The sequence below is a fragment of the Perognathus longimembris genome, chromosome 14, assembly GCF_023159225.1.
Source record: "Perognathus longimembris pacificus isolate PPM17 chromosome 14, ASM2315922v1, whole genome shotgun sequence".
Taxonomy (NCBI): domain Eukaryota; kingdom Metazoa; phylum Chordata; class Mammalia; order Rodentia; family Heteromyidae; genus Perognathus; species Perognathus longimembris.
The window spans coordinates 18,491,441-18,511,196 of NC_063174.1; the positions used below are offsets into that span (position 1 = coordinate 18,491,441).

The 19,756-nt window shown below is 34.3% G+C and overlaps 1 protein-coding gene across 2 annotated transcripts in view; it reads right to left on the reverse strand.

The window, feature by feature from the left end:
• Positions 1-19,756, reverse strand: part of Mdga2 (MAM domain containing glycosylphosphatidylinositol anchor 2) — a 701,866-nt gene that overhangs the window by 34,230 nt on the left and 647,880 nt on the right. For both annotated transcript variants that reach the window (XM_048362528.1, XM_048362529.1), the window contains exon 10: positions 12,381-12,529. In XM_048362528.1, coding sequence (XP_048218485.1) covers positions 12,381-12,529 — 149 coding nt within the window. The remainder of the gene's footprint in view (positions 1-12,380; positions 12,530-19,756) is intronic.

Sequence of the window (19,756 nt, forward strand, 5' to 3'; positions counted from 1 at the left end):
CTTCAGTATTTCAAATGATGCACAGTGATGACACTTGTATTGTGTAGTGTCTCCTTTAAAGAAAAGAAGATGGGTAAAAAGTTATTTAAAGCAATTACTTCAGGATAAGACTGGAAGACTAAATGGGGCAGAGATGGGCAAGGGTGAGCATTTTCAGGAAGATGAGATATTTCATCAAGGTCAAATAACTAATTAAGAACAAAAGGTGTCAATCGCTTTAATTAAACAGATGGCATCAATGAAAATTTCAGGCCAGAATGCAGTTATCAACAAAAAGGAAATCAAACAGGACTTTTTATTCTTCTCAAACTCATGCCTTGTAACTTCACAAAGCAAGAAGATTGACGGTCCTTAGGTGATAGGTTAGCTAGCAATGTTTTTTTGTTTTGTTTTGTTTTGTTTCTATTTTCATTTTTCCCTCTTTAACTTTTGCTATTGCTGGTCATTATTCAGATATTTCTTCTGGGAAACAAGAAAATAGCCTGATCAAGGAAGAGGCCAGGAGTGGATTATAACATTTATAGGCAAATGGTATATATGAGTATTTTTCTCTCTTTTCATTACCTTCTTTCTCCAAACTACCTGTCAGGGAGCCTACCCAAAGCTGAATTCCAGAGGGTTCTCTTATCAGTAGGATGATACATGAAAGGGAGTGTAATGCCAGGCTACACATTCTGAGACGACTTAATTTATACCATCGCTTTCTATTTGATTTTCAAACTCAAGTAAAGAATTTATCATTTGAACTTCAGTTTATAACACAGACATACAACCAACCACCCCAGACTGTGAACATGGACAAAGGAATTCATACTTACCGGCTGGATTGGGTGTTGTTTGAAGAGGAGATCAACCTTGATAAATAAAGATAGCAAAGAAAACAACCTATAACAGATGAGGCTGCAGTCAATCATAAATTCTTAGTCCAAATTTAGGATAAGAATTTAAAATCAACAAAACTATCCACAGGAAAGCAGAAGTGATTTTTATAATAGTAATTTAAGAATGCAGAAGTAAAGCATTTAAGAAAAACTCATGAAAACTATAATTACAAGATAGAACCAAATAGGTGGAGTTACACAATGAATGTTGATTTAGAAAATAAGTTGATCCAAATTATGTCAAACAATTTTCTCAGATGGTATTAGTAGACTATCAGAATGGGTTAGAAATTTAAACATATTGACCAAAATACATATGAAAAATAAAGCTACCACTAACCACATGCTAGGCAAGGAAACTAAACTTAAAATAGTTAACCCCCAATCCATGCCAGAAATGTCTAGGATTAAAAGTATTTCATATTTTTAGAAAATAAACCAAACACATGCACAGATACATCTTTGAATAATATAAATAGTAGGTGGTAAATCAGCACAAAAATGTTGTTGAAGATTATTAGCAATTAGTGAAATATTACTTAAAACCAAATAGTTTACAGCAAATCACCTAACAGAACGGTAACAAAGAATATGTAGTAAATACACCAAATCCTGGTGAGAATTAAAGAAACTGAATGAGCTGTAAATGGTAAAACCACTATGGAGAAAGTATTGGCAGTTCCTTCAAAAACTAATAATGGATTTTCTATATGTGACTTCACAATCAGCTGTTGGACATTCTGACTCAGAAATGAACATAATTAATTTTTTACATCTGAACTTGTATATGTTTCTGGCAAATTTTATTCATAATGAAGTAAAATTTGAGCCACTAAGATGTATTTAGAGATGTTTTATCAAATTATAAGATCAATACCTGTAAATATTCAAACATAAAATGACTGTTGATACATGCAATATTTATGACATTATGCTACATAGGATAAAATCAGTTTCCAATGAATATTCATCTTTCCATTGTATAATAACCATGATAAAATATTATGATAATATTTGCTCATCGGGATGGGGAGTTTTGGAGGATGAATGTATCTATGAGATGAAACAAGGGAGTCTGTGTCGATGATAGAGGTGAGTGACTTGATTATGTGGATATGATGTAAAGCTTCACATGATAAGCTAGCATTGAATGCATGTGAACACACATATAAACACAAATGCATATCCATGAAAAATAAGTAAATAATTGGTGTGCAATATGATTAGATGCAATGGATTTTACCACTGTGATTCTTAGTTTTGAGTGTGTTTATTTAGAACTTAGATTTGTGGTCATGTTAAGTGGAGTAATTCATTGCTGTCTCTATAGAACTGTATGCAACCTGCGAATCTATAATTATTTCAAAGAATATTTAAAAAGAATTTTTAAAATATTTCATGTCAAAAAAGCTTATAGAATATTAAATGGGAAAGATGGAGAAAAACACACATATAATATCACTCACATGTTTAAACTTGGAATAATGGGATTTAAGAATGGCAAAGGATCAAAATATCTACCAGAAAAAAATTCACTGTACACCCATGGTATGTCCAGTGTTGCTCTTAGAATTGAGACAACAAGGTGAAGAAAACAGACAACAGTTCCTTGGTGAGTGACAGCCTACTACTTAAATGCAATTTAACCAATCAGCATCCCCTCTAAGTTCCATGAGTACCTGGAAAGCCTTGTCCATACACTTACTTTTCTGCCATGGCCCAAGCTTACTACTGGAAAGAAGGGCTGGATACTTGAGTCTGGAAACCATCTATGCATTCCAATCTGGAATAAAGTACTGTGGCCCCAACATGAAGAAAATTTCCAAGGGCAAAAGTGTGGCTTATGTAGGATATCTACTCACTTCTTACCATAAGCTATGATGATGCAAACGGAGGCATTCTAAGCATGGACAAAAGGAATTCTAAGCCTTTATAAGATTGGAGGGATTATACTAGGTCAAATAGACTTGTCATGGATAAACCTCACACTTCTTCTCAGTCCTTGTCTTCCAAGTCTACATGAACATCACATTCTTGCCTTCTTTCTTCCCACAGATTATAAGCAAGGGTTCTATGTATATCATATGCAAACATAGAACACTATATTGTCTTCATATAAAAATGTCTGTTTTTAAATTACAGTTCTTTGGTTTCAACAGTAGAACCAAATAAGTGAAATGCCTTGTTTATTATATCTCAGGCATTTCTAAAGCAAGGTATGTATGATGCTCTTCATATAGATACTAGAAATACATAGTAGAAGTTCAATAACATTGCTCATAATATTAAAACAAATGTTCAGCTCTGACAAACTATCATTACAGCTCCAGGAAAACATTAAAATACATGTATTAAATGAGCACTAAACAAATACCTAAGCATTCAATATTCAGTGTATATAAAGGAATAAGTATAGTACAAACAAGTTAGAAAATTTAGTAAGGGATTCATAGTGGAAAGAGAAAGAAATCATGTTGTTTTGAATAGAATTCCTTGGTCCTTTAGTAGAATGGTGTGGCACTACCATGAGACCCCATATGAACTTTCTAGTCTTGCAAGGATGCTGACTACTTTTCATGTCCTTTTCTTCTGTTTCAAGTGTGACTTTAGTTTATTCAATCTGTGTTTTTTTTTTCTTTCAAAGCAATGATAGTTCCTGGGCTTTAATGTAGTTCATATGTTTCTACCATAAAAATGCGATTTCAGAATATTAGTTACATGAAGGCTCAGGAGAAAAGGGCATGTCACTGGATTAAAATGTCCAACATAACACTTTCCAGTAAGGTCCCTTGATTTCTACTTCTTTCAGAATAAAATCCATTATTAAGGTACATACATATAATATTTATTTAATAGTAGAAGCATATTGTATATATCAATTGAATATTATAATATTGTATGTATAGATATTTAGAAGTATGTGAATATTGAAAAATGATCATCACCTTTTTTTCTTAGCACCAGTTAAGTGTTTATAAAGGCGCAAGAAGAAATTTGGGGGATGCATGTTTTTTACAATTTAGCTAAGAATAGTTCAAAAAATACATTTGGGCTGGGATGTAGCTCAGTGGCAAAGCGCTTGCCTAGCAAGTGCAACATCCTGGGTTCAATCTCCAGTAACAAAAAAGAAAAGACAAAAAAAACACTTAAAAAAAACTCAACTAAAAAATACATTTAAGCACTAAAGTTGGTAAAAGTATAAGGAAATGTCTTCAGAAAAGATTTGAAATTTTCTAAGATTAAGTATCCTTATTCTACAGAGGGAATGACATCAATCAGAAGTCTACCATGCCAGTTCATTCTAGTGTTTGCCCTGGTTATTTCCTATTATTGTACATTGTTATGCTAATATTTATAGGCATAGAGTATATGGCACTGGTATCTTTTATTTAAGAATTATATAACTTAATTTTTTATCCACTGACTTATTGCTATTTTCCTCAAGTCAAAGATTTTGATACACAATTTTCCCCCTACATTTCCACAAGTTCTTGGCTTCCTCTAATCTATGTATTTACAGAAAATCCATTATAAAGCTAAAAATGAGTGGCAGAGAATATAAGATCACTTTCCTTTGTAAAATGTTGAGTCAATATTTAACAAAACTGAGTCAATATACAAGCTCTGTGAAATTCAATATTTGCTTAATGTAATTTTTCTTTCTTTTCACTACTTCAAATCTGAAATCATTGGTGCTTATCTTAAATGTCTGATCATTTACAGCCACTGTGTGCTGTAATATTGACAATATAATATGTATACTAGCCTGAGATTACAACAGATTTCACTGGGGTCATGCTTTAAAACTATAGGAAGATTTACAATTATTTATCAATCAGCCACAGATGTCCCGCTTGTCAAAGGGGTCCAGACATCTGTCAGCAAGATCTGTGCAATTGTCAAGTTCAGTGAGTCATTTCAGCATCATGTCTATCTTACCCTGCCATTCTCCTTTAGGATATGTAGACAGTATCAGTGATTCTGGGGCCACTTCACACTGGCTAAGGTATAAAATAATTATACTACATGTCTTCAAAATATTCTACTTCTTTAGCAAACAAGGGGCTTACTAATACATAACTACTATTATAGAGGTTGCCATTTATGTATATAATAAATTTATGAATTTTATTTAGTATTATCTACTATTATAAGCCTTTAGTAAACTTTATGCATTCGATAATATAAACATAAACTTGAAAATGCCTTAGTTTTTAAAGAAAGAAGTAGTAGGTAGTTCAGAACAAGAAAAGTAGATACAGAACAATGAGAAATTTATAATAAATTCATGAAATTTCAACTAAACACAAACTATTTTGTTTTCATTAGTGGTTGCTTCAGTAGTTGCTATTGCCTGAAGAAAACTTGGAGCAAGATGGTTCATGCCTTTAGTCCTAGCTACTCAGGAAGCTGAGGTCTGACAACTGCAGTTTGAAGCCAAATCGGGGTGGGGGGGTGGGGGGGGAAGTTCATGAGAGTCTCCTCTCCCATTAACCAGCAAAAAGTCAGAAATGGAGTGTGGCTCAAGTGTTAGAGTGCCAGCCTTGAGTGAAAAGGCTGAGGGACAGCACCCAGGCCCCAATATCAGCACACATACACGCATCCACATACAAAAATATACACATATGTGTGTGTACATATGTATATAGAGAGAGAGAGGAAGAAAGAAAGAAAAACCTTGACAATAAAACTACCTATACTGTCTGCACCCAAACCCGTTTCTATGTCATTTTGTACATATGCCTATTACAGTGCTTATTTTAACACCTCAGCCAATACTTCAATATTAATTCCAATTAAGTATTATATGTTAAATTTTCTCACAATTATTTTGACTGAATGGTAAACAAATGAGTAGAATTTTTTCAATCATTTTAATATATCATGATTTAAGAAGATAATAACAAGGACAAATAAGATATTGTATTTAGCAAATATCCTCCTTTACATAAATGTCAGTTATGATTCTTTTGTGCATCTCCATGTCAGACTTTTGAAAGAAAGTGGCATAAAAATCTCCAGAAGTTGTTGTTTTTTTTTTACTAGTAGATAATATAATTGCATATATTTCAAACAGATTCAAATGACGCTTATGTTGTTTGTTATGGTCAGGTAGCTTAGAATGAGCTTTGCTTTGTTTATAATTTCTTGGATACCAAAAAAAATAGACATTCAAATAACCTGTTTTTCTTTGCTTGTAAGCAACAAATGAAGCAATTAATTGGAGGCTGGTAGCTGTCTAAGAAGATTAAACAATTGCTCACTGGGCCTAAAAGTACAACTTCAGGACATGAAGATTTTTGAGAAACTTTCTTCTGCAAATTAATTTTAGGACTTTGTTATGTTTATGCTCTTTTTGAACTTCTTAAAGCAGGGATTCCAGACCTTCAGTGCTTTATCTTACAAAAAAATGCTACATTTTGATTTTTTCTTAGGATACTGAAATCTGAGGATTGCAGTTCAAAGCCAACCCAGGCAGGTAAGCCTGTGAGACTCTTATCTCCAATCAACTACCAAAAAAGTGAGAAGTAGGGCTGTGTGTGGCTCAAGTGATAAAGTGTTAGCTTTGAGTCAAAAGCTGAGAGATAGGACTCAGGCTCTGAGTTCAAGCCCGAGGATTGGCACAATAAGAAACAAAAAAATAAAATCCAGTTTTGACCTGTGCCAAGGAGCCCAAGTGTTTCTCCTATTCCTTCCTGCAGTGTTTCCAGGGTATCTGATTTTACCTCAAGGTCTTTGATCTATTTGGAATTGATTTTGGTGCAGGGTGATATATAAGGATCTAGTTTCAGTTTGTTACAGGTGTTTAATTTTTCCAGCACCATTTGTTGAAGAGGCTGTCTTTTTTCCATCCTATTTTTTTAGCTCCTTTATCAAAGATAAAGTAGCCATAGGTCTGGTTGTTGATTGCTGGGTCTTCAGTTCTATTCTATTGCTCCTCATGCCTGTTTTTGTGCCAATACCAAGCTGTTTTTATTACTATAGCTTTGTAAAAAGATTGGTATTGATATTCCTCCAGCACTGTTCTTCCTGCTTAGGATTATTTTTGCTATTTGGGGTCTTTTATTGTTCTATATGAATTTTTGGATTGCTTCCTCTATTTCATTGAAGAATGGTGTTGCGATATTAATGGGCACGCCATTGAATGTGTAGATCAGCTTTGGCAGTATTGCCATTTTCAGATATTAATCCTCCTAATCCAGGAGCATGAAAGGTTTTATATTTCCTTAGTTCTGCTATAATTTCCTTTTTCATCTTTTTAAAGTTCTCATCAGAGAGGTCTTTCACTTCTTTAGTTAAGGTTATTCCTAAGTACTTTATGTTTTTTGAGGCTATTGCAAAAGGAGTTGCTTTCCTGATTTCAGCCGTGCTCGTCGGGTTGTTGTCATATATAAAAGTGATTGAGTTTTGAGGATTTATTTTATATCTTGCTACCTTGTCAAAGATTTGGATCAGCTCAAGTAACTTGGGAGTAGAGTCTATGGGGTTCTCTGGAAAGCAGTATGGAGGTTCCTCAAAAGGCTAACCATAGGGCTCCCCTATGACCCAGCAGGTCCACTTTTGGGCATCTACCCCAAAGATTATAAACTAGACAACACTAAAGCCACCAGCACAACTATGTTCATCACAAAACAATTTCTCATCACTAAAATATGGAACCAACCCAGATGCCTCTCAGTAGATGAATGAATCAAGAAAATGTAGTACATATACACAATGGAATTCTATGCCTCTATCAGAAAGAATGACATTGCCCCACTTGTAAGGAAATGGGAGGACTTTGAAAAAATCATACTGAATGAAGTGAGACAGACCCAAAGAAACATAGACTCCATGGTTTCCCTCACTGGGAATAATTAGTACACATCACGGATAATCCTAGCAAAAGATCACAATAGTTCAATAGCTATGTACATATGACCACATAAGATGATGTTAAGTGAAATGAACTCCAAGTTATAGAATTAAGTGGTTTATCATTGTTATTTCAACATAATATGTGAAATTGTGGCATTTTCTTCAGTCTTTCTTCCCCAAGGTTTTACCCCTGATGTCACTGTTACTGATCTTGTTACCCTGGGTATTGTATATACAATTATTGGAAATAGGGAAGAGAAGGAGAACATCAAAATGGTGAGACAAAAGATAAAAGGTTATCCAATGCAAAAGCAATACTATGAAACTACATGCTGTAACCCAACTGTCGAACTCATGGGAGGTAGGAAGGAAATGTTAAGGTGGGAGAAAAATGAGGGAGGACAAGAAATGTACTCACTGGCTTCTGTATGAAACTGAAACCCCTCTGTACATCACTTTGAAAGTCAATAAAACTAATATATATGTATGTATACAGTATCAGATACCATCTGTTGAATATGTACTTATATAATTAAGATTATACTTGAAGTTAATGGATGGTTTGTATTAGATTGGCTACACATTTTATGGATAGAAATACTTATCTAGATCTATATACTTAAAATACTGATATGGCCTGCAATATGTGTCTATATAGAAATAAAAGGAGACATCTAATTTTTCTAAGGTAATGTAGAAAGCAAACATATTTACAGTAATATTTTGTTTCCTAATTTATGTACATTTTTAAATCACCATATCAATTTCATTGCACATAAAATGCCTTTAACCTGTCATTCTAAAATTCTGTATGTAAGTAGATATTCAAGAGAAAGTAAATTTAATGGGAGTAAATCTAGCAGATGAAGGAGGAGATCAAGGAACCCCTGTCAAGTGTCATCCAGGTTATGAAAATCTGCAGGACTCTAACTAATAATTCATTGGACATGGTAGGGCATGCCTTGTCTTGTACCTACAGGAAAGCAAAGGTCAGACGCAGCGACATGCACTTGTCATCCCAGTGAGAAGGGGAGACACATGTAGATCACAGCCAAACCATACTGAGCCATAAGGCCATACCTTATCCCCAAGTAACCACAGCAAAAGGGACTGAAAGTCTAGCTATAGCATAGACAATTTGTCTATCAAGCACAAGAGATTGAGTTCCATTTTCATTAATGCTAGAGAAAAGGAGAAAGGAAAAAGAAAAGGAAATGTTGTTTATTTTAGGTCATTTTATATGAGACGATTTTTTTTTCATTAGAGAGGTGTGTGTAATCAGTATGACAGAGGAGAAAGACAAGAATGTATGCTTGCTCATTTCTTATGTTTTGTCTACAAACATCACCTTCCTGTTCACAATGACAGAGCAGCACAAGCACATTAGTCTTTATTGAGGCCTCAGAGATCCATCAAAATGCTTTTTTTTTTTCTCCTCATAATAAGGTACATACTAGATTACCTAAGAAAAGATATCCAGCAGATTAGGACACTAGGAAAAAACCCTAGGAAAAGAATATTTGTTTATAAATATAAAAAAAGAACTTGGAGAACAAAGGAGTCTGTAACAATAATGCTAGAGAAAGGATGGAGTTAGCTGGAAAAATTGAGTCAAGGAAATTGTTTGCTGTTCATAATATCACTTATATTAGGCATGTTTTCTCTAGCAGAAAGGATGACTCTCCTGTGAGTATCAGACTTAAGAAGGCTTTATATTGCATGTGTATGAGAAAATGCAAATCGACAAAATAGATGTTTTAGAGTGGAATATATTTCAAATAAAAGAAAGGATTACTGAAATAAAGTCTAGTATTTATTTGAAGAAAATCATGCCTAGGAGTAACAATTAGGCCTATGATATATTTCAATAAAATGTAAGGATAAAAATAAGAGACCTTAACTTCTTAAAATAGCCTTGTTGAAAACATTCTCTCATGGGGTGAACAGGGACAAATGGAGGAGAAGGATGGAAGGTGTAAAATTGATGAAGAGGCATTGTACTCGTAAACAGACAGATTGAATTCAAACTCTTCTGTACAACTACTAAAAGAAAAGAAAATTAAAAACCCAGAAAATGTCTCATAAAGTTTTTCTGGTTAGTACAGGACCTACCACAAATGTCTGTGTCCAAAAGTTCCCTGCACTTGGTCTAAAGGAAATGTAGAGTATATTGAAATATACAACAGATATCATAATTTCAACTTAGAGACAGGAACTCAGGCTTAGGTAAATGCAAAAACATACTCAAGATTATAAATCTTAAAAAGAGAAAAGGACAGGGCTAGACTGTCTAGACTGTTAAGCCACAAGTATGTCTGGGGTTTATTATTTTCACAAAATATAGCAAATGGAAATTGATTTTATACATAGCATATATACATAATAGTTTCTACAGGAGAGAATAATATTCTACAGGAGAATAATATCCAATTAATTTCGTGAAAATGAGCAGCACAAATGGCTGAGAATTATATGTCAATGAATAAGAGAGTGTCCTAAACCAATTTAATGATCAAGAAAAGTAAAAGTAGCGATGTTCAGATAGAAGACAAAATTTAAAAGTGAGAAGCTATCATTGGAAAATAGTATAGTAGTCTACGCAAAATTAACAAAGAAGATTGTTTGCTAAAACTGGGTATGAGAAAAGAACAAAGGAATTGAATTAGTTCATTTCTGAGAGGAATTCTAACTCTGTTGATATCCTAACTTTTACTCTGAGGGTGGAGGTATCTCAGTCATGACTACATTTCTGTTAACCTTGGTTTCTAGAGGACTGGAACATGAATACCTCATAGAGACATTGGGTGAGAATAAGGTTTTGGAACATATAAGTAAAGAGAGGAAACGAGGAGTAGAAAGGGTTAAATTTCACACATTTAAAACAGGTGGGCTTTCAGTGTTCAAATGGAAATTAAGGATATCAAAAATATAAAGTTGATGACATGCATTTAAAAAGACAATACTTGAACTCTATATTTGAAAATATGTATGACAGAAAGAAGTGACAGACAACTACAGAAAACAATTGAAATTTGAAAATAGGAGACTGGGTTTAAATATATGATTCAATAATGCAGTAAAGAGATGAAAAAATAGTATGAGGAGCAAAAGAGAATACTCTAAGATACTCCAAACACTAAAAAAAAAAAGTTTGAGCTATGTTGAGAAAATAAAACGAGAGGAATTTCCTGATTAGCTTATTTGTTGTTGTTTTAATATTGCCTATAAAGAAAAATTGTAATGAAATTAGGAATAGCAGAACAAATAAGTTTGATATGAGTTTTGGGTTTACCCAAGAACTATAGTATATTAGATGGTAATTTGAGACAAACTTTCTGAATGGTCCATTTAGACAAGAATGTAGTGGTTACTAGATGGCAGATGTTTTAACTAGGAAAGACTTTTATTTTTCTGAGATGATTAGAAACAGGAAGGATAAGGATATTTCATCTGTAAGTCAGCTGTAATGATCCAAGCTTGATATTCTAGCTACTTTTGAAGTGGAGATTGGGGTATCATAATTCAAGTCCATAAAAAAAATAAAGGCATGAGATTCTAATCCAACCAGTGGCTCTTATACTCAGTGTTGTTTTCAGTGACACGAGTAAGCATATACAGAAAGGACCAGTAGCCCAAGCAGGAGGGATATAGCTTTAGACTGTACTTAAGAAATAACCAATGACAAAGGGGGCTGGAATTGTGGGACAAATAACAAATGGCCAGCCGCAGCCAGCACAAGGTTCTGAGTTCAAATCATTGCATTGCTCCCCTCCCCAACTACTTAATTTATAGTGCATATTAATTTGAATGATGCAAAATAAGGTCTCTTCTGTAACTTTTGTGAATCATATAGAAATTGAAGCGTTTTATAATAGAACACCTAAATTGATTGATGAAAGTTGGTAGATATTTCTGCAGGAAATTTGTCTTCCTACTTTTCCAACTCAAAAGGATGTAGTTAGGGTAATGGAGCACATCTCTTGAAAATCTACACAAAACACAAAGGTGTCTTCAATTATTTTTTGATTGATTTAAGACTCTTATGTAATATGACTACCCAGCAAGGAAAAAGGCAAAGATCTATATTTAAATTTCAAATGGCCATTTGTGTTAACAATGAATGGATTAAGATTATAGTGGTTCATTTGAAGAAGCTAAAATACCTCTTATATATTCCACAATCTTTAGCTGCTTTAAGAAAATATATTTTATTATTTTTCTATTTACAAAAGTATTCACATTCTTCAAGTATATTAAATTAACTATTGCAACATTCTGTATTTATTTTGAGTCCTTCAAAGAAAAATATAGAGAGACTGTTATTCCTTTAGTAAAGACAGCAAATGATTGTGCACTATAGATAAGTGTGAGAGCATTGTAAAGAAGTGTTTTTTATGGGAATTATGCTGCATAGCTTACTACATTTCATGCTGAAGGATTTCAGATGGTTCAGAGAATGTCACTTTAATATAACTTTGTGGCCATAACAAAAAGGTAGCATAAGTTAGTTTCAGAGATGTATAAGTAATTCAGAGCAGTTTATATGAAACAATATCTTTGATATAGAAAAATATATTCTGCTATCCATGCACAATGAAATCTTTTCAAATGGTAAACAAAAATAATAATTAAATTGCTCACCTGCCGAATACCCAACCGGTAAGCAACAATCCGATCTACTGCGTCAGGATTCATTTGTGTCCACTGCAGACTGTAGGAATACACACGATGTCTGTTCTGCCACACTGGATTGTACGTGTCGTAATAAAATTCTGGAGCATAGGCCTTTCCTGAAACCAGAGAGTGTACTTGTGTGTGAATGATGGCCCATTAGACTTCGAATAAACTTGTTATTCCCTTGGCCCTGCTATCACTTTCTACACTAGAGTACATAAGTGATGATTCTATTTGAAAACTCACACTACAAAAAGGAATCAACTTCCCATTTTGTCTTCAGAATAGACATAAGACTGGAGAGAGAGAGAGTGAGAGAGAGAGAGAGAGACAGAGAGAGAGAGAGAGAGAGAGAGAGAGAGAGAGAGAGAGAGAGAGAGAATGAGAATGAAGGGGGCGGGATCAAGAATGACCCCAATATCTTAGGCCTAAACAAATCCAGGCATTCAATTTCTATCAATTCAAATGGAAAGTTATAGGAGGATGGAACTTTGGAAGAGAAGTTCAGGGAATAATTTTTGGATACTTTGATAGAAGTGATGATATTAAGCAGTAAATTAGAACTCACCTATTGAAGCAAGCATGAGTGGGGTTATAATCTTGTTAAATTTCAAACCAGGCATTATTTGCTGAAATGGGCATTAAGGTGCCTTTTATTCTTAAATCTTCATGGGGTGAGAATTTGTTTTTTTGCCTGCTATTAGGTTTGGTATGACACTTTAAATAATTTTAGATTACAATAGCTCAAAAGCTATTTATATATGATCATGTAAGACAAGGATAAGCAAACTATTGTTGACGTTATATTTAAAGTTCTAGGTGAATTTCCTTTGGCGTATGCCACGTGGTTACTGTATATATTTTTGGTATATTGGATATTGTATATATGCCTACCTGTTCTAGGGAAAGGAAGAAAAACGAGGGTGTAAGATATCACAAGAAATGTACACACTGCCCTATTATGTAACTGTACCCTTTTGCACAACACCTTGTCAACAAAATTTAATTAATAAATAAAAAATAAGTTTAGATTAAATATGACGTAAACATGTAGGAACAATCATTTATGAATTATTTAATCATCCTGTGAAAACATTTCACTTGTGAGGCTACAAATATATTGCAAAGACTATTTCAGTAAATTTAGTATGCATAAACAGAAAGCTTGGGCATTGAGGTATGCTAGAAATATCTTAGGTTACTCTGATGAATATCAATGCAGAATATACATTTCAGTACAAATGATGGCAATTTCTTTCTTGATGCTATCTTCAAGTCCTAAGTCAGTAAACAAAAGACATCAAAGTTAACTCTAGAGTCACAGAAACATCTCTTTGCACTTTTTCTCTGCTGATGTTGATGCTGACAGTTGACGGCCGCGATCTCTAGGGCAAAACTATGAGAATAGAAAATGGGATGGGCAAAGGTGTTCAGGAAACAGGTGACAGGAAACAGTATTATGAGAATTTCCACAGGTAGATATCCTAATACATAGGCCTATAGTTGATTGATCAGGGGAAATTGGCCGAATGCATATTACCATACATAAAGTTTCTTTATTTAACTAAGTACTTTTAAAGTTATTGAAATGGTTTAATTCTGAAGTTAAAAATGATTCTCCTGGTCTTGTAAATGATAGAAAATTATCAATACCCTTGAAGGTCTGAAAAGTAAAGCTTTGAGTCCTTACTGAAATATTCTCAATCCATCACATTTAACTATCAATTTTAATGGTCACATTTAACTATGAAAGCTAATGATCACAGTACATGTCATTGAAGAATGCTACAAAGGCTTTTTTTCTTTTTGTTTGTTTTTTTGTCTGCATGCCAGTCCTGGAGCGCTTGAACTCAGGGTCTGGGCACAATCCTTGAGTTTCTTTTGCTCAAAGCTAGCGCAACAACGCTTGAGTCACAGCTCCATTTCTATTTGGTAGTTTTGTTTTTTGTTTTTTTTTTTTTTTTTTTGAGATAAGAGTCTCATGAACATTCTTTTTTTTTTTTTTTCTTGGCCAGTCCTGGGGCTTGGACTCAGGGCCTGAGCACTGTCCCTGGCTTCTTTTTGCTCAAGGCTAGTACTCTGCCACTTGAGCCACAGCGCCACTTCTGGCCATTTTCTATATATGTGGTGCTGGGGAATTAAACCCAGGGCCTCATGTATACGAGACAAGCACACTTGCCACTAGGCCATATCCCCAGCCCTCATGAACATTCTTGCCTTCACTGGCTTCAAGCCTCAGTACTCAGATCTCAACCTCCTGAGTAGCTAGTATTTAGGTCTAAGCCATAGGTACCTAAATAAAAAACATTTTATCTGTCATATGGTTTGAACTCTGGGCCTGGGTGTGGTCCCTGAGCTCTTCAGCTCAAGGCCTACTGCTCTACCACTTGAGCCACAGAGCCACTTCCCATTTTCTTGTGGTTAATTGTAGATAAGATTCTGATGGGCTTTCCTGCACGCACTGGCTTTGAATCAGGATCTTCAGATCTCAGCGTCCTGAGTAGCTAGGATTACAGGCATGAGCCACAGGTGCCTGGCTTCAAATTTATTTATTTTTTTTAATATTTTGTCTGTGCTTCATGAATGTGTGTAACAATGTTTTCTGAACTATAAGGCTAGGACTGATTTTTAGAAGTTAATTGGATGTCTTGCATTGCAGGTAAAGAAATTTAGAGACAGAATGATGATATCAATGCTATATGAAACATGATATGAACTAAATAATAAAACACAGTAACATCCAAATTTTTATTTTAATTCAGAAAAATAATTAGAAGTAGAGTTGAATTTTAGTTGAATACAGACACTTCCTTAGAAATCAGGTCAGACAGAAGATTCAGATGATGACTGTAGTATCAATTAGTAACAAATTCTGATCATAAATAATTCTGATTGGTTATAGTTATAAATTTGTTCATTTATGTTTTAGACTTATTACTTATTGAAATTTTTTCCTTGAAAACATGTAAAAAAGGGGAAAAGAACTTTTGGATTTTCTTTAACAAATTATCTCTTAATTTTTATAAGCACATACTTAATTTCACTCATACTTAATGCTAAGGCATGCTCTTCTGTAGGAAGCACAGAGAAGTGGCAAGAAGCTATGAGAAAGTAGCTTCAAATAATATTTGGCTCTGACACACACATATGACACCTGCTGGCTGAATGGAGAAAGAATGAATAACATTTTCCCTTTTTATTCTTCAGGTCTTTTTCTTTAATTTCTAGCAATAATACTAAGAATATTTTCCTACTCTTTTACTTTCAAATTTTATTTTTAATAACCTTTCTCCAGTTCAGGTATTTTTGGATGAACTGACCTAGAACTACTTTCTATATGTAAATTAGGAGATTATTTTTAGTAACTTTATGCATGAGTAATAAATATCTTGAATTTTTAAATATTCTTAAAATGTACATACAGATAGAAACAGTTGTGTTGTTCAAAGTACTGCATAGAATTTTTATTATGGCACAAACGTTGTGCAAAAAGCTTTAAAAATGATTAAGATTTGAAAATATAATTTCATGCATAAATCTAAAATACGCTTAAATAATTCCTCATGTGAAGAACACTCAAAATTTGTTTTGGTACATTAATTGAACTTAGTAATTACTATAGTATTTTAATTAAAAAACAAGAAAGACCTAATATTTTTTATATCCAAATATGGTATGCTTTGAAAGCAATTGGCATGTGGAAAAATAGGCTGTAGAAAAAATAATACTAAAAAATAATGGCTAAAATTGCTTTAGAAAAATACTTGTAGGCGGTGTTAGCAGAGATGAGTAATATTTATATATCTGTATATATCTATATCTGTATATATTTTTTATTGAGGAGATATTAAGTGGCTAACATATGTGCCACCTGGAGAAAATCAACGCACTTAATATCAGACTGCATAATATAGAAAAGAGAAACCCTCAAGAACAACTAACTCTGCCAGGTGCTAGAGCTCATGACTATAATCCTAGCTAATCAGGAGGCAGAGATCTGAGAAGCACAGTTTAAAGCCAGCTCTGGCAAGAAAGTCTGTGAGACTCATCTCCAATTAATCACCAGAAAATAGGAAGTAGAACTATGGATCAAACTGGTAGAGTGCTAGCCTTGAGTGAAAAAGCTCAGTCACAGAGCCCAGGCCTTGCATTCAAGATGCAGAACCAATAGAAACAAACAAACAAACAAAAGCCAAAATGGATACACTTGTTGGTATAAACAAAAGACAATAACAAATCTAAAGTTTTTACCTAAGCGTGTATAGCTTGCAAATATGAAAAGAAATTACTCACCCATCAAACACCTGAAGAAAAATACCAGATAGTGACACAAGGTTTTGGGAGAAAATAAAAATTGTTGGAGGTTATCAGCTCCCTGTGAGCTGGATTTAGGCCCAAGGAGGGAAGATTAATATGTTAATGCTAAATAAGAGTGTGAAAATAAGGCCACAACATTTGACCAAAATCAGTTAAAAGAAAAAAAAAGAAACCACAAATAAATAAACTAAAGACACTATAACTTGCAGCACATTAGAAAGAGCATGTGGGAGAAAGTAAGAATAATTTCACTAATTGAGAATATTATTTTTTTGGCCAGTGATACTGAGGAAATACTTGAGGAGAGACAATGTTGATTTTGAAAGATGTGTTCTCAATTGAGAATAGTGAAATCCTCTCAATCAAATTCCTACCATTTTCTCATGATTTGGATTTCAAAATCCAGTATCACACAAACGTACACACATATACAAATATTTCACTGTGCATGACCAACAAAGGTAGTGAACAGTAGTATTATACCATAAATAAAAAATATGAAGGACAATTGGTTTTTAAAATCAAAGAATAATGAATACATCTTTTGGTAACTAAGGATTGTCTTTGTGTTAGGGAGAGAAAGAGAGAAAATACCTGAACATTTCTTTAGCTTTTTTTTTTTTTTTTTTGGTAGTGCTGGGAATCGAACCCAGAGACTTGCACCTGCTAGGCAAATAATTTACTACTGCTCTAGATTGATCTTACAAGACAAAAGTTCCTTGGAAAGACAAGCTTGATTCATGAAGGACTAATGAAGAAGAAACATGAAGGGCAAGCATGCGTGAAATAAATGAATATAAAATTGACAACATTTTCAAAATGACAACAGGACATACTATGGCAATAAGACGCATTGACCTTCCTCCTTGAGCACCTTTAAAGCACAAGGTCATGTCATCTGCTCTTTGGCATTGGCTGATACAATGCATGTGCTTGAACAAGACAGGAAGAATTCAGCAGTGCTCATTTATAATGCACCTGGTGTTGAATAAGTATATTCTGGTTCAGTTATTCTGAAATTATCTATCCAGTACTCACTTAAGTGTGAGAAAAACTATTTTATAGTATATCCTCTGATTTCCGTTTCCCAGTGGAGAAAAATGCTCCATAAGAGAAAATAAAGGGGAACTAAATAAAATGAAAAGGGTAGCAATACCTAAACAACACTTGAAAATTACAAATCCAGTAAGGCCTAATGGGAAGCTTCTGAGATGTGTTCTCATGAAATCCATGACAAACTTAAACCTTAATGACACACTGAAATGAACAGAGAAAATCCTGAAAGTCAGGAATTCAGCGCTCTGCCTGTGCCCAGTTTCAGTAGAAGCTAACCAGCAGTCGTGGGTGGGAATGGGAGGGAAAATTTGGAAGAAAGTGAGGGAAAGGGTGACATGGTCCAAAAAGAAATGTGCTCATTATTTGACTTATGTTACTGCAACCCCTCTGTACGTCACCTCTACTACAACAATAAAACTTATTTTGAAAAAGAAATGATTGCTCTGATAAGGGATACTGTGTGCGGTTGGCTATGGTGGTGCCTGCCTATATTCTAGAGGCCAAGGCAAAGGATGGTTAGCCTGGGTGACTTAGAAAGACCTTGCCTCAACATAAAATAATTAAAAGGAAAGGTGGGGGGGGATAGGGATGTAACTCATTAATATAACACTTACTGGTATGGATTCATTCCAAGCTCCATTAAAAATAGACCAACAAATAAACATTACCTGAGAAATAAAATAACTATATCACAGCAGCAATAAAGCAATATTATCTGGAGTGTGTACAATAATAAAAATTTGTCAAAATGTATGCAGGAAGTAAAAACAACAACTATGTGAAGTCACCAACATTCTCAGTTAAAGGAGGTGTTGGGTTCACCTTAGGGAAAATGAGACGTGACAGTTCACCACGTAACTAAGTTACATGGGTGAAATGCTTTTGTACAGGAGGAACAGAAGGTTTTATCTGACCTGTGTCATTCCGTGGGGTGACAGCCAAACACAGGAGTCAAAGCCATGCAAACAACTCTAAAACACAGTGACTCTGTCTCAGAACCCAAGAATTTCCTCAGGACTTGTAGGAATTTGTGATTGGTTAAACAATAAAATATTGTCAGTCTTTACAGAACCCTAAAGTCTATAGAGAAGATGTTCCAATTTGTTCAAGCAGAAGGTTTAATAGCTGGGGAACAACATCGCTATGATTTCTCTTGTAAGTTATGCATTGAAAAATAAATCTACTAAAGAAATAGACTTTTCACTCTCTGTGATTCTTTTCCCTTAAAAAATTCTGTAATCAAGATTAACTCCCATTTTCTATGTGGAAAATAAGATAAAACAATAAATTTTGGCATACTTATAAAGCATCTGGTCATTAAAATCACACTTTGAGAAAATACATATACACACTTTTGAACTGAAATATACCTAATGATATGCCAAAGGCTTTTTTTTGGGGGGGGGCAGTCCTGGGGCTTGCACTCAGGGCCTGAGCACTGTCCCTGGCTTCTTTTTGCTCAAGGCTAGCACTCTGCCACTTCTGCCACAGCGCCTCTTCTGGCCATTTTCTGTATATGTGGTGCTGGGGAATTGAACCCAGAGCCTCACGTATATGAGGCAAGCACTCTTGCCACTAGGCCATATCCCCAGCCCCTGCCAAAGGCTTTTGTTTTGGAAGGAAACACAAGAAAGAACTGAGAACAAGCCTTGGATTTGCACCTAAATTCATTTATAAAAGGTAGCCTTGCCCATGTGTCTTTATATCTTGTACATTTGAAGTTTCATGGTTTGGATTATCTCTTGTTCAAAACCATTACCCTTTTCACTAATAACATCTAATAGCACTCTGTCATTTACACTAGGAGAGGTTTTTTAAGTCAGTATGTGTTGACTGAATGAGTTATTGAATATTTTTGCCTGAATATATTTCTCAGCCTACAGTCTTGTGACTCAGCTTGCTAATAACTAGTTTGTAAAACCATCAGACATCTGGAAACATAAATAAAAATGTCTTCCTCATGCAATCCC